Source organism: Neovison vison, chromosome 1 (genome assembly GCF_020171115.1).
Source record: "Neovison vison isolate M4711 chromosome 1, ASM_NN_V1, whole genome shotgun sequence".
In the NCBI taxonomy this organism is placed as follows: domain Eukaryota; kingdom Metazoa; phylum Chordata; class Mammalia; order Carnivora; family Mustelidae; genus Neogale; species Neogale vison.
In genome coordinates, this window is record NC_058091.1 from 241,071,522 (window position 1) to 241,087,437 (window position 15,916).

At 36.5% G+C, this 15,916-nt stretch overlaps 1 protein-coding gene and 1 long non-coding RNA gene across 4 annotated transcripts in view; one reads left to right on the plus strand and one right to left on the minus strand.

The window, feature by feature from the left end:
* Positions 1–147: 147 nt before the first annotated feature.
* MYOT (myotilin) lies at positions 148–15,762 on the minus strand. Of its 2 annotated transcripts, none has more exons than XM_044226981.1 (9): positions 15,407–15,762; positions 10,977–11,151; positions 9,971–10,075; positions 6,548–6,594; positions 5,373–5,505; positions 3,417–3,624; positions 1,055–1,220; positions 508–641; positions 148–320 (listed from the first exon to the last, which is right to left on the minus strand). In XM_044226981.1, the coding sequence occupies exons 1-9, from the start codon at positions 15,760–15,762 to the stop codon at positions 148–150; spliced, it is 1,497 nt and encodes a 498-aa protein (XP_044082916.1). The 2 variants fall into 2 exon arrangements, with proteins under 2 accessions (XP_044082916.1, XP_044082907.1); XM_044226972.1 differs by having other exon boundaries at positions 6,548–6,597.
* LOC122891386 overlaps positions 3,530–15,916 on the plus strand; it is a 33,772-nt gene continuing 21,385 nt past the window's right edge. For both annotated transcript variants that reach the window (XR_006381282.1, XR_006381281.1), the window contains exon 1: positions 3,530–3,764. This is a non-coding gene — a long non-coding RNA (uncharacterized LOC122891386). The remainder of the gene's footprint in view (positions 3,765–15,916) is intronic.

The following is a 15,916-nucleotide window of genomic DNA, read 5'->3' on the forward strand; positions in this document are numbered from 1 at the left end:
AGTCAAAGGATAAATATTATAAATATATATTAGTTATATTACCTAATTAAAGCCATAATCTGTTAATACAGCTATGGATTTGTTTTAAAAATTTAATTGAATATATTACTAATAATGTAGCTATGTTTTCCAGTGTTGGTAACCTCATTAAAGTTCTTCACTTTCATAAAGTCCAGATTGAGCTGCTAGACGCTGAAATTCTCCTTCAGGGTTAAAAGCTTGTTTCACGTCCAGACCTTTACCATTAAGTGCTAAATATTTGCTGAAAGTTGGTCGAACACGTAACTGCTTAGGAGCTGGAAGAGTTTGGTTTTGACGGACTGAAATAAGATAAAAAAGAGGTTAATTCAGAAAATCTGTTCTAAACAAATGGGTTGCCCTAGATATTCAGTATCAGACAGGAAAAGAAAAAAAAAAGTCACAACTGATTATTCTTCTATTATGCTGGGATTTGTGTTTTTTATTAAATCTGTCTGATTAAGTCCCTGGGTTGATAGCATGACATACCTGTAACATCTAATCTTGTGTTACACGTGGTCACTCCAGCTTCATTAACTGCAGACACAGTATACCACCCAGCATCTTTCTTGTTTACATCTTTTATCAGTAAAGTAACTCTTCCAGAGTTATCATGATATAAACTGAAAAGAAACAGTAATAAAACAATGAAGTATAGGTATTAATTTTCCTGTGAAACTTTTTTTTTGATGCCTCTGACCCAGAGGGACAGACTGTAAGAAAATGAACCATTTGGAAATGGTACCTAGTCAGTGCCAAATAGCTATTGGCTTTATTGAGTTTAATTCCCCCCTTTAATTTTGTTTGTGTCATTATTTCCTTGAGCCGTCTTTCTTTATGGTTAGTTAAAAGGTAAATCCTAGCTTTATGCCCTAAAGTTTTGATTAGTGGATTAATGAGGTTTATTGTATTTCCTCTCCATGTTTTAAAAACTAGACAAAGTGAGATTACAAAAGCATGCCACTTATAATACATTTCAGGTACAACTGGAATCACCCAAATAAACTGCAGTTACGTCTAAAAATACTTATCCTACCTTATTCGATCAGTGTTGAATTGTACCATTTCATTATTTCTTTTCCAGAAAAGCTTTGGTGGAGGTACAGCTGAGATTTGGCATTCTAGCTTCACTGAGTCTCCCTCAAAAACTTTTTTGCTCTGTGGTTTGTAGATAAACATTGGTGCTCTTCTATGTTCTTTTGCTACGTATTAATAAAAAAGAATTCAAATATTGAGAATATTATAAAAAGAAAATAAGTTAAACCAAGGTATTATGAAATTTGTGTGTTAATACAAAAGTTTTAAAAAACCGTAACTCAAGAAGATTGGAAGCTTTATGTTTTAGCATAAATTTTGAAATTTTTTTTCAAATTTCAAATGTTAAAACAATGTGTAGTAGTATGATTTTGTATTATACCAAATAGAGTTCTAAAACAGTAATGTAATGTTGCATTGAATTTATAATCATGTTTCATTCAAAGAATTTAAGTTATATTTTCATTTATGTCTCTTCAGTAAGGAGGTATCATGGGTGGTGGCAAGACTAGACAACTTAGGTTCAAATTGTCTATTTGCCCCATAAGCCATGCCAAATTGGGAAAAATTTGTTTGGTTTCTCTGAGGCTCAGTTTTATCTATTGTAGAACAGATAAATAGAAAACCCACTTTAAAGATTATTTATTGGCCCTATAGCTCAGGGGTTAGAGCACTGGTCTTGTAAAGATTATTTATTTATTATTTATTTGTCAGAGAAAGAGAGAGCATGCACACAAGCAGGTAGAGTGGCAGGCAAAGGTGGAGAGAGAAACAGGTTCCCCGCCGAGCGAGGAGCCTGATGTGGGACTCAATTCCAGGACTCTGGGATCATGACCTGAGCCAAAGGCAGTGGCTTAACCAACTGAGCCACCCAGTCATCTAGAAAACCCATTTTAAAAGGAATACAGGTAATAGTGACTGCTCTGCCTCCCACTACTACTCAAAATACTGTGAGGATCAGCTGAGATAATGAAGAAATATTTTATAAACTGTAAAATAGTATACAAATATCTGTAGTTGGTATGTCATTTCTCTAATTACCTGAAGGAAAAGAGGAAATTATATACTACTGTAACCCTTTATTTTCTGAGGAGAAATGAAATTGGACAGATGTCTGCCAAGGCCTCTTTTAGCTCTAGTGTTACAGTATTTCTGGAGCTATTGGCACAAAAAGATTTGCTTAGACCTTAATCACCTGAATTGGATCTTTTTTTGATTCCCAAATCACTTCTTTTTGCCTTAGAGTGAGACCCATTATTATATCATAGAATAATCTTAAAGGTTTTTCATTAATCTGAGTAGAATGCAAACTTAAGGAAATTGTCCATCCTTTAACTTACGAAGATTTTATATAATCAACAGTGAATTGTAGCAAAGTATCTCTTTTGCATTATGCCACGACTTAAACCATTACAAATGTAATATATATTTAAAGCCCTTAAATTGTAATATATTAAAACAGTACCTAAGTTTTGTAAGAAACTGCCTTACTGAAAACAAATTTGAGACATGAGTTTAGTTAGCCATATCTGTTTTTCTAAAGCAAGTAGGTGTGTTTTCGTTATAGAGACTAGTTTCTAGTAAAAAGAAGTATAAACTAAGGTTAAAAGTTAATATTTATTCCTCAGTTTTAAATTATGTGTGACCATGACAGTTCTATAAAGGTAAGAATCAGATTATTTTGGATTATAGATCAGAGATACGGCCAGACTAATGTTTTCTACTTTAAGATCCTTCAGTTATATTTAGAAATGCTTATATAGTTTACCCTTGAACAACGCGGGGTGTTGAAGCACCCCACCCCACCACATGCAGTCAGAGATCCATATGTAACTTTTGACTTCCCAGAAACTTAACTACTAATAACATACTCTTGACTGGAAGCTTTACTGAAATTATAAGTAGTCAATTAACACATATTTTATATGTTACTATGTATTATATATTATATTCTTAAAGTGAAGTACACCAGAGGAAAAAAATATTATTTAAAACATCGTAAGTGAAAATAACATACTGTGTTGTAAACAGTCTGCATGTAAGTGGACATGTGGTGTTCAAGCCCATGTTGTTTAAGGGTCACCTGTACTGTCTTATTTTGTCCAAAATTGCACCATATCTTTATTTCCTTTCCTGAAAAGCTTTAGTTCTAGGTCTGTCCTTGAAATTTCACAGAGTTTCTCTCAAAAATGCTCCCTCCCCCCTCCCCACCATTCTGTGACTTTTAGATAAAAATTGGCATTCTTTTGGGTTGTGTAGACATTAACCTTAAATAAGTCATCTGGGCTTTTCTTTTTCAACACTTGTTTTTAAAAATACTGCTGGATATTAAGGAACTCTTGAAGATCTCTTTGAAGGCTTACCCAGGACATCCAACTGCACAGTAAAGGTGGCTTCTCCTGCTCTATTCTTGGCAACACACACATAAGCACCTGCATCTGAAGTTCTGACCACTTCAAAGATGAGTGAATGAAAACCCTTTTCAGACACTATCATTTTGTGAAAATCATCTGATTGAACTGGTCTTCCATTCAGATACCATGACACATCAGGAGCTGGCAGTCCGCTTACCTGGAAAGGAAAACACAAGAAGGAGATGACAGAATTTTAAATTATATCATCACTGGAACCTATTTGTCCATTTATAAATTTAAACAATTCCAGTATCTGAGTGGGTTTGTGGTTCAAAATGCGAAGAAGATCTTAAAAAGGTACTTGGTTTCAACAATTTCTTAACAAAAACAGTGGAAATTAAAACTCTTGAGTTGAATTTAATATTTTCAGACTACTTCAAACCATATCTAACCCTTCCATATGTAACCTCAGGCTCCTTAAGATCTCCCAGTTACTATATTTAGAACATTAATTTATGTTATATAGGTCTCCACAAGAAATATGAAGTCCTCTGGCTTTTTTCGATTATGATGACTGCAGATGATGTCCCAGAGGGACATGCATGTCATGATTGCTGATCTAATGAATGACTTTACCAAAACAGAGTGCCCTTGAGCTGTAATTCTGCTGTTTAAATGCTAGTTTGTTAAGTGTTTTACTATAACCCATAACAGTTAAATTCATATACTTTCATTCATAAGGAATCCAGAAGACGTAAGAAAAGGATTCCATGAGGATAATAAAAATGTAGGTCTTTCTAAAGATCTCTTCTAGCTTGAAGAACTCTTCTAGGCCAAGTGAGCAGCTTGGCTTGAATTTTTTAATGGAGAAGAATTAAAGAGGAATTTTGCTTTAGAAATCCTATCATTTTGGTAGCTTCACTTATGTCTTTAGTATGGAGTGGGCACTATTGTGAGTACCTTATGCCTGTTTACTCAGTTAATCCTCATAACAACTTTATGAGGTAGGTACATTTGTTACTCCATATTACAGATGAGACAAAAAGCACCGAGGTTGACTGTCTTAAGTAAGGTTACACAGCTGAATAGTGGCAGAGCCAAGATTCAAACCCAGGTAAGCTTAGCTCCAGAATTTTTGTTCTCACCTACTATACATGTTACTTGTTAAGGTGTACAGTAAGTTATTTATTTATTTATTTATTTTGTTAGAGGGGTGGGAAGGGGTAGAGGGGAAGAGAGACTCTTAAATAGGCTCCATGCCCAGCACAGAGCACAAAATGGGGCTTGGTCTCACAACCCTGAGATCATAACCTGAGCCGAAATCAAAAGTTGGACACTTAACTTACGGAGCTACCCAGGTGCCCTAGGTGTGTAGCAAGTTATGAAGAGAAAGAAGACTTTTTATTTACTTATTTGTTTATTTATTTATTATTATTAAATTTAAGATTTTATTTATTTATTTGGCAGACAGAGATTACAAGTAGACAGGCAAAGAGAGGAAGGGAGACAGGCTCCCTGCTGAGCAGAGAGCCTGATGTAGGGCTCCATCCCAGGACCCTGGGATCATGACCTGAGCCGAAAGCAGAGGCTTTAACCTACTGAGCCACCGAGGCACCCCAGGAAGAGGACTTTTAAAATGTTTATTAACATATAATGTATTATTTACCCCAGGGGTACAGATCTGTAAATCATCGGTCTTAGACTTTTCACAGCACTCACCATAGCACATACCTCCCCAATGTCCATAACCCAGCCACCCTATCCCTACTCCCCTACCCCCAAGCAACCCTTAGTATTTCATGAGATTGAGTCTCTTATTGGTTGTCTCCCTCCCAATCCCATCTTGTTTCATTTTTTCCCTCCCTAGCCCCCATGACCCCCTGCCCTGCCTCTCAAATTTGGAAGAGGACATTTTTCAAAACACAGTATCTTGTTAATTTTCCTCCAGTATTTTTGAACTCTTACTTTGAAATCCATTCTGTAGAATCTTCCTTCTTCAATTGACATGTTCTCTGGTACTTGAATGAAACGAGGTGGGTAAAATTTTTCCTGGATTGCATCCTGATCATTCACATCTCCCCTTGAAGACGATCTGCTTCTACAAAAATATTTTAATAATCACTCTGTAGGAAAGTTGTCATTGTTCTTCCTTTTACACAAATACAGTTAAGCCATTGTATTGGAACTCCCAGAGTCTATACTGTTTTATGCGGTAGTGTAATAACAATAGAGAGACCTTAGGACATGGCGTATTTAATGATTATTAGAAATGGTAGCAATTTAAAAACATTTGATACAAATTATACATCTTTCTGTTTTTTGTACAAAGCTGTAAATTGACAGAAAAACTGATTAAAACGCAGAGTACCCCATGGATGGTTCTTACCATGTGCAATGATTTAGTAATTGGAATTGGGTTTCAATTATCATGAACTTTCTTAACATAGACATGTGGTCCTGGCTTATTTGACCAAAACATATAAAAAAAACCCTCTGAGATAGTTCTAAGAATTAATGGATAAAAATTTTGACCATCCTCTCAGACATTAGAAAATTCACGTTTTTTAAATAAAAGGTGTAGGAGGCAAGGCTTTGTAAATATTACATTAAAAAAATTTTATTTATTTATTTGATAGAGATTACCAGTAGGCAGAAAGGCAGGCAGAGAGAGAGGAGGAAGCAGGTTCCCCGCTGAGCAGAGAGCTCGACCCGGGGCTCGATCCCAGGACCCTGAGACCATGACCGGAGCCGAAGGCAGAGGCATCAACCCACTGAGCCACCCAGTTGCCCCAAATATTACATTTTTTTTTTAAAAGCAGAGGCTTAACCCACTGGGCAACCAAGGCGCACCCCCAAATATTACATTTTTTTTTTAAAGATTTTATTTATTTATTTGACAGAGAGAGAGATCACAAGTAGGCAGAGAGGCAGGCAGAGAGAGAGGAAGGGAAGCAGGCCCCCCGCTGAGCAGAGAGCCCGATGCGGGACTCGATCCCAGGACCCTGAGATCATGACCCGAGCCGAAGGCAGCGGCTTAACCCACTGAGCCACCCAGGCGCCCCCCAAATATTACATTTTTAAGCTGGAAATATTTTTGGTAGCAAAATGTTTCTTTAAGATTGAGAATTTTTTTTTTTTACCTTACTTGTGATGTAGGAACTTGCAGTCGTGCATGTTCTGAGTTGTGCTGCTTGAAATTAAAACAAAGTGAGAATGTTAACGTGGTTGTTAGCTTGAAATGAAGCAGAATTAAGTAGTCTTGGTTGAGCATTTCTCTCCTGTTTTTGTGCAGTCGTTAATTCTATATATAGTTGAACCTTGAACAGCAGTAGTTTGAACTATACAGGTTCACTTATATGTGAGTTTTTTTGAAAGATAAATACAGTACAGTACTTTATTTTTTTTTTAAGATTTTATTCATTTGACAGAGACAGACACAGTGAGAGAGGGAACACAAGCAGGGGAATGGAAGAGGGAGAAGCAGGCTTCTTGCTGAGCAGGGAACCCAATGCAGGGCTTGATCCCAGGACCTTGGGATCATGACCTGAGCTGAAGCCTGATGCTTAACTGACTGAGCCACCCAGGTGCTCCTACAGTACAGTACTTTAAATGTATTTTCTCAGCATCTTTTCCCTATAGATTATTTTAGGAATATAGTATGTAATAAATATAGTATACAAAATATGTGTTAACCTATTTACTAGTAAGGCTTCTGGTCAGCAGTGGGCTAATAGTTGTTGGGGAGTCAGAAGTTATATGTGGATTTGCACTATATGAGGGGGGCTCAGCACCCCTAACTCCTGCATTGTTCAAGGGTTAACTGTTAAGCGACTAGAATATAGTGCACTGAGCTTCTAATACTTCAGCAAGAAATCCCCAGAATTAATAGGACCGTTCAACAGGTATAATATATGAAAATTAGCTAGCCTTGGAATTCCTGGTGGTTCATTTTTCATGTGACTGTTTTACAACAAAGGGTGATGTGTCACCCTGGTGTATTTGAAATGGGAACACATAGTACAGATTGTCCTTTAGTAAAACAGGAATAGACATGAAGTCACTTGTGTTGGCAGTTGATACAGGGTATTATGCCCACTGCTCAAAAGTGCACCAACAGCAATTAACACATATTAGACTGGAAAATACTTCTCTTTTTAGCTCATGGCACAGAATCATAATAGACATCATGAAAGATGTGTAGAGCTCTGAGAAGGTTTGAAAAACAAAATTAATTACTTCCTGCTTAATAAAGGTATATTTAAGCAGATATCTTTTGGGGTTTATATTTAAGCACTGGAAAATTATTTCCATTTGAGAATAAAACCAGAAATTGACGGAAACCATAATTAAATGACCAAATACTTGGTGCTTATTTTGTGTGTTTTACTGTGTTTGGCATAGTAGTGGAGACTAGTGAAAAATATATCCATATCCAAATATCTGGAAAACATCTATATAGCAATGCAGCAAATATGAGTACAAATAATTTATTTTGGGATGAATATGTTTAATGTATTTGGTCATTTTAAAATTCTTATAACTTTAGGGGCACCTGGGTGGCTCCATGGGTTAAGCCTCTGCCTTCGGCTCGGGTCATGATGTCAGGGTCCTGGGATTGAGCCCTGCATTGGGCTCTCTGCTCAGCCAGAGGGCTGCTTCCCTGTCTCTCTCTGCCTACTTGTGATTTCTCTCTCTCTCTCAAATAAATGAATCTTAAAAAAAAAAGTTTAAAATTCTTATAACTAACAATTATTGGCTAGTCTTAAGGTTCTCTAAGCAACGTGTCAAAATTCATTTATCAAATCAACTTTTTGGTAAAAAATAAAAATAATCTGATTAAACCCAAAATATCCAAATTTTTAAATTTTTCCTATAGTGATAGTTTGAGTATGTATATATTCATATTCAGAGGTATAATATTTCAGTTTTATGTAAACTGATGACATTTTGGATTATTAGAGTATTTGAAGCATACCAAAAAACCCTAAGATTTATCCTTTCTGATTTCATAATGGTATGTTTTGCTGTTGTCTTTTTTCTTGGTACCATCATTTTTATTTATTTATTTATCTATTTATCTATTTATCTATTTATTTATTTGACAAATAGAGATCACAAGTAGGCAGAGAGGCCAGCAGAGAGAGAGAGAGAGGAGGAAGCAGGCTCCCTGCCGAGCAGAGAGCCTGATGTGGGGCTCGATCCCAGGACCCTGAGATCATGACCTGAGCTGAAGACAGAGGCTTTAACCCTCTGAGTCTCCTAGGCGCCCCATCACTTTTATTTTAATGTTTTTAAAGAATAAATGAGAGAAATGATAGATTCTTGCCTTCAGAATCATACACTGAATTTATAATATACACCATCAATATAACATTGCTTTGAGTTACTTCTACTAATAGAGGCAGTTTCCCATCTTCTTGCTGTAATCTGTACCAGTTCAGAGCCCAACACACAGTAGGTGCTCCATGTAAAATAATTAATTGAATGAATGTATGAACTGTTGAGTACCCAGAGATTCAAGTTCTAATTTTCTAATTAGTTGCACTGTTAGACCCTGCTCCATCCTTTTTAGTAGTTGCATTTAACAGAAACAAAATCCTATTTTTAGCTTCCTGTGTTTAGAAGCTTGGAGTTCTTGGGTGCCCAGTTTCATCACATTGGCTTCTGGTTTCTTTTGGAACTTTTGACAAGAAATGAGTCTGTTTCTCCAACTCTATATTTCTCTTCAGGGTTAAGTTTACTTTTTAGAATGAAATTGATCAGAAAAAAGCCTGGGGGTGCCTGGGTGGCTCAGTGGGTTAAGCCTCTGCCTTTGGCTCAGGTCCTCTCAGGGCCTTGGGATAGAGCCCTACATCGGGCTCTCTGCTCAGTGGGGAGCCTGCTTCCCCCTCTCTCTCTGCCTGCCTCTCTACCTACTTGTGATCTCTGTCAAATAAATAAATAAAATATTTTAAAAAAATAAGCCTGTGGGATATTCACTTTATGCCCTTCCTAAAGTTTATCCATTCTTGGAAAAGATCCTTTTGTTAATGTTTGAGCCATTACTCAAGGCTTTTTTATTGTTCCTTGTTTTGTTTTTAATAAGAAGCATTTTTGAATACAAAAACGGAATTGGATGTTTCATTAGTTCCACAATTTTAAGACATTGAAATGATAAACAGCTTATGAGAAAAGGTTATAATTACTTTGGCTTAGAGTTTTAACTTCTGTCCTGTTAAAGGTTTACAACTCATAAATTCTCTATCCCTGCTGACATTGGAAAAGGAGCTCTAAATGTAAGTGTAACAGACCCCTAAATATCCAGATGAAAAGTGACACTGTTAGCTTTCTGGTGTTTTCTTTTTGTGACATTTCATATGCTGATACTAGAGCACCAGAAAACGGGATAAAATTCTAAGTTTCTGTGTATTTTAGTTCATTGTGGCCTCTGCTTTTTATACCTAATGGAGCATGGAAGTGATTGAATTTTGCTTCAAACTGTATTTATAAGCATTTGGAAAAACACATTTATAAATTATATGAAAGAAAAATATTCGAGTTAGGTAAAGATTAGTATAATTTACCTGTGGTGAATCTTGTGCTTCACTGTCATTTTGAGCTTGAAACACAGCAGCTGCGTTCTGTGGTCCTAGCAATCTGCGAGCCATCTTCTCCTCATATGTGAGCCGCTTTAAAGAAATTCATTAAGGAGATAGTAATGAGATTTAATAAAAGCTGTTTGTATTCCTTTACCTTAAAACCACCAAGAATTATACCAAAGAAGTATGGTTCTGTCTATTGAATTACAGAGATATACTACGTTTTAAAACTTTGTTTTCATTCAAAGCATTTCTGTTCCATTCTAGTGCCCCTTCCCTCATCTGTGTTCCTCTTGCTTCTGGGAAAAGCAGGCATAATCCCCTTAAGTAAGGGGAAATTCTTCACCTTCCATTTTGTTCTGCATGGTCTCATTGGCTCCATCTTTGAATACAGTACTGCATATTCTCACATGGAGAAATAACTTTTATTAAATCAACACTGAACATCAGATTTCTGGTTGAAAGCAGTGCAGCTGGTATGTTAAATATTTTTGGATTTAAGGTATATAGTGCTTTTTAAGAGATAAGTGACTAGTACAGCGGGTACAGAAGAGTTATTTCATAGATCTCATAGCTATGGGTCTATCAGTAGTATAAACCAAAGTATGTGAAAAAGTTGACTGTTGGTTTTTTTGTCATTAGACATATTTTATGAGGAGTAATGCTTAAAACAAAATTTTCATTAAATTATTAAGATTTCTTTTTCTTTTTTTGCTTCATTTTTTTACGTTGTTTTACATTCTTCTTTTGTGTCTTTCTTTTACTACTGAAAATTATGAGGTGTTTTCATGCTTTCATTTGGTATTGGATCCAAATCCAAAGTATCACAATGTTTTCATTTGGTATTGGATCCGAATAGTCCCTCTTTTTAGATAACCTTATCCCTTGCGGATCATAAGGCTATAGGTCTGTGAGACAGAAAGAGCTTTCTTACTAGGATTAGATTTTATACTCTGATGGGCTTTTTGTGCAAAATAGATATTTTGCTTACTTGATTTCCGTTGTGAAGAAGGCTGTCCTTACATTTTAGTTTTCTCTCCAAATCTTGAATCAGAGCTTCTTTTGATCCTTGTATTTCATGATCAGGAGTCCTTGGAGTGGGCTTAGCATTTGCACTTTGGGATGGTTTAGCATTTACAGGTTGGCCAAATGAGGGTTGTTGATAACTTTAAAAAGAAAAAGAGACTTCTTAAAAAGTTTTTATTTATTTAAGTAATCTACACCCCACGTGGGGCTTCAACTCAGGACCCTGAAACCAAGACTCACATGATCTGACTGAGCCAGCCAGGTACCCCAGAAAAAAGATATTTAGCCCACTGAGCCACCCAGGCACCACCACCCTCCCCCCGGAAAAAAGATTTTTAAAAAAGATCTTCAGAGAAAGATGTGGTACTAAAATGTAATTTACCTCATTCTGTCAGCCACCTTTAGATAAGCTGAATCTACCACTTAGTACTATTACTGTTATTAAAAACAATTTTCTAGTAACAGTCAAGAGGAATTTAGTAAGAATGGTTACCAGCCTCTTTTTTTTTTAAGTCTTGGAAAATTAAAATTTAGTGGCTGGAGAAACAAATTAGGTTAGTCATAAGGAGGATGTCATTCCTTGAAGATCTTTCCTAAAGAAGTGAGAGAGAGCAAGTCTAGTTACTGGCAGCTTGAGAGTTCTTCCAGTCTTAGAATTGAATTTGTTAAGTTTGTTTTATGGGTGGATACCATTGTCAGCTCCCTGTGATCTCATGTTGACAGTTTGAAATTGGTGGTGATGGGAGTATGTATACTGGGGAAGTTGTTTACTACCACAAATCCTAACTCCTTTCGCCAGAGCTGGTTGTTAAACATTTACCAATATAACCACTGGTATTTAGTGAATATTCTGTCGCTTTGAATGGAGTCTGCAGCTGACATAATCTGGCTTTCCTTTTAATTTCCAGTTCCTTTTAATTTCCTGTTGTACATAATTCAAGCGTGGTACTATATAACAAATAGTTTTTACAGTAACAATGGTTTCTTTAACACTGCTGAAGTGATTTTTAGAGAAATAAAGGAATGATAGGAGGAAGGAGAAAGAAATGTAACCTGAGCACAAAGGGGGTTTGGGAAAAGAAGCAAATTTGAATAGCAGTTGAAGAGTTTGGTTTCAATCAGTATTTCAAGTTCTAATCCTAAATTATCTTGAAAAATGGTCTTACCCCTCCCTACCTTCCCCTGTTGATTGTGACAGAGTGCAGTATTTAGGGATTCCTGTATTATCACATTTGTTAGGTAGCTCGTACTTTGACAGTTGTTTGTTCAGATTTCACCTAGTTTATTCATTTAGGGCCCTGAGGGTGTGTGCTTGTATCTGTTTAATGCAGGATAACTGGTCACTGCTCTCTGTGAATATTTTAGCATTATGAAAATAAACGTTCTCCAGTTATTGAGATGAGGCAGCCTGGATCTCTTTTCTGACCTGTTCCTATTCAGATATTCTCAAAGGTCATTAAAAGAATTTATAAGCTCCGTGGAAATGTATCTCTTCAGAGAGGCACCAGAGTTTCAATTCTGGCTTTGGGGACTTGATTAGTAATCTCTAGACTGTAAACATTCTGAATTTAAAAAGGCGGCTTATTAGTCACCATTGTAATATTTATTTTCACTAACATGGACTTGTCTGTGTTAATGCTTAACTAAAGTCTGATTTGTTCTTAGTTAAGTAAACACCCAGACTAAGTGTTTAAATAAATAGTGAGTTGTATGTGTGTTTTTTGTTTTTGTTCTTGATTTTAAGATTGAATTTTCATGTCAAAGTAGTAAAATTCCTTTGGTCTTATAGATCTCCTATTATTCTAACTATATGAATAGCCTATTTTAAAAAAGATTTTATTTACTTTAAAGGGTGAGAGTGAGTGAGGGGAGGGCCAGAGGGAAGAGGCAGAGGAAGAGAATCTCAAGCAGACTCTGCACTGAGTGTGGAGCCTGATGTGAGGCTCAATTTTATGACCCTGAGATCATGACCTAAGCAAAAACCAAGAGTTGGGTGTTTAACCAACTAAACCACTCAGGTACCACATAGCTTTTTTCTTTTTTGTTAGTCTGCCGACTTTATAAAAGTCACATGTTGTTAAAGTGAATTAGAATTAAATAATTTTGTTTTTAGACTGTCATAGTATAATACAATATATCTGAGAAATCCTGAAGGGTTATCAAAACCAAGCCAGAGAATCACTGATAATGTATGTGACCTAGTCAATTCATTCACAGAATTCCCTTCTCAGTTTATAGATGGCCTAAGTGTTAAGACTAGGTATTTGCTCATATTTATAAACTAATAGTATTCCTGCACTCTGCTTTATAGGTCTTTTTTCCCCCCATCATTAATCATCCAAATCCTTAATTTTGTTATAAATCATAAAACTGACTCACTGAGCAGGTAAAGAACACATGCTGAATGTCACACAGCAGGCTTTTTGAATGGAATAATTAGAATTAGAGTTCTCAGTTTCCAGCCTTTGGTTTGATCGACTGAATAAAATGTTTGCTTAAGGGTTTCCTTCTGGTGAAAAGCTAAATAAAGGTTTCAAAGCAATGTAGGTCAGAATCCAAGGGATTATTTTTGAAGGCAGGGCAAACTAAAGCCCACCATAACAATGAGAGAGTTGTGCACAAATGTTCAAAGGGCCAGAGCTTTCCACCCTGTGCAGCTGGACACCGAATGAGTATCAAGTGGCTGTGGGAAGATTAAAAGAGTTATCTATGGTTGCTGCAAATGGAACAGCTAAAGCTGGATCTTTGATCTCTGGTTTGGGGACCTCCTATGCTTATTTCTTATACTTTCCATTTTTGCCTTTTTCTCTTAGTTCTGTCACAGAGCCAGGAACATGGTTGAGGTTCTTTATTATTTATTTGCAGTTTTCTTTTCTGGGCACATATTTGGAATAGGGTTGAAAGACCAAGAAAAATAGTATAGTCAGAAAAGTTTATTTTATTTTACTTATTTTTTTTTTCTTGTCCTGGGACCCCCAGAAAAGGTTACTTTAGATTTAAAGATGCTCATATAGGAAATCTGAAAATAGTGGAAAACCAGATGGAAAATGATTGTCTGGCTAAAATGTAACAAGAAAAATCTATAATGTATGATAATGGATAATGGGTATAATTGGAATTTTGGAGGGAATTCTTTCTAAGAGGGCTTTTAATTCTTAAAGGTCTCTTTAAAAATATTAGTTCAAACTTATGAATGCCATTTTGTAGGTAAAAAATAATAGTTGACTATCAGCCATTTTAAATGGTTCAGCCTAGTACATATAGGATTCTAACAAGTTTTTGGCTTTCTTCATTTTGATTTTTTTAAATGTTGGAAAGTATTCTTTGCAGGTTGAATTGCTGTAGTTAGTTCAACTAAGTTTCTGGAGTTGTTACCAACAATAGGAATCTCTAGAAAAATTAGCCTCCAGAGAAGACTGAGAAATTATCGAGAATCTCAGCAAATCTGTTGATAAGCCTGCAACAAAACATATTCCATCAGACAGTTTTTCAGATGCCTCTGATTTAATTCTCTGGTGTCTTAGCCAGCCAACGGATAGGAAAACTGATAGCTCTAGGTTTGCATAAGCACAGAGCATTTAGTTCATGTTTTTAAAAAAGCACAACCACTGTGTCCTTATTCATATCAGATTCTCCTCGGATAGTTTTAGGACTTTGGAAGTAGTACATGTTTGCATAAGGCTCCAGGTAGTCTTCTCTTTATTTAGACAGAACAATCAGCTCGACCAATTTGGACAAAGCATGGTTTTAATTACTAACGGGAACCCTAAGGTCATTTATCTATTCAAGTCTTTCTTCTGATCATAGTAAGGAAGATTCATATACTTCAGCATCTGAATCACAGGTTTTATTTAAAAAACTGGGTTTTTTGTTTTGTTTCATTTTTTGTTTTTTTAGCTAAATGGATAGTCAGGATCAGAGGGGAAAATGGATAGGAAGAAAAGACTAAGACCAAGAAGACATTTAATAGCCTCTGCTTATGCGAGAGGAAATCCTATCTGAGGAAGAGCAGACAGGTGCTCTTCATCTCTGCTGAGCCCAGAACTAGAGCAATTAAATTTATAGCATGAGGACCTAACTGGGAGAATAGTTCACTGTTCTTGGGTATGTTAGAAATCCTTTTCTGAAAATGGAAAATAATAGGTAAGTAATTGTATGTGGTAATAGATGATTTGGGTCTATCTTAGTGTGGACATTAGAGAATGGGTCAGATGATTCTTACTGCCAGCACCCTGGTTCAAGGTGTTTTAGGAGAATGATGAAAGAGACCCTGAGGTCACATTGCCTGTTTAGATAGTAAATAGTTAACTAGGACATTACCTCCCCCCCCCAACTCCTCAGAAAGAGCTCAGTGTATATGCAGTATATAGTCACACATATAAAAAATTTACTTACTTGGAGTCCACATTAGAAGGGATTTTACTGCTACTATAGTCTGGCTGTGATGGTAATATGGAGCTGAGGAAGCTGGCTGGGGACTGGTTATAGGTGGCTGTAACCCTTTGGCTTGGGTTGGGGCCAGCATGCTGCTGGAGAGAAGCAGGGAAAGCAGAGGAGGACATGGTGATGTGAGAGCTCACTGTTGAGGAGGCAGAAAATCTTTGCTCTGTGCATTGGCGGGGCTGGATGATAATGGAAGACTGTTTGGTCTGGCTAGAATAGCTGGATGTTTCCGGTCCGGGAGGCTGCAGTCTGGAGCCACATGGATTTTGGGATTGAAGGAAGTGTTTTGGACGTTCATAGTTAAACATGCTTAGCTGATATATGGAAGCTGGAGGCAATTTATTACTATAATGATTTTGTCCTGGAAGGGTGGGGTCCTGAATTTGGGGTGGCAAGCCTGGAATCACAGAAGGTCCCAAGGAATCAGAAGCAACCTTGGCCTGCCCCTCCTTGTTGAGATCT

What these genes read in the sequence shown, in the direction of transcription:
- MYOT (XM_044226972.1), bottom strand. Translation starts at nt 15,762, where the DNA reads ATGTTTAACTATGAACGTCCAAAACACTTCCTTCAATCCCAAAATCCA. An exon ending in TTCTTCACAACGGAAATCAA is followed by an intron (nt 10,076 to 10,976) that starts GTAAGCAAAATA and finishes ATTTCTTTAAAG; the next exon opens with CGGCTCACATATGAGGAGAA. An exon ending in TCTACAGAATGGATTTCAAA is followed by an intron (nt 3,625 to 5,372) that starts GTAAGAGTTCAA and finishes TTTCCTTTCCAG; the next exon opens with GTAAGCGGACTGCCAGCTCC.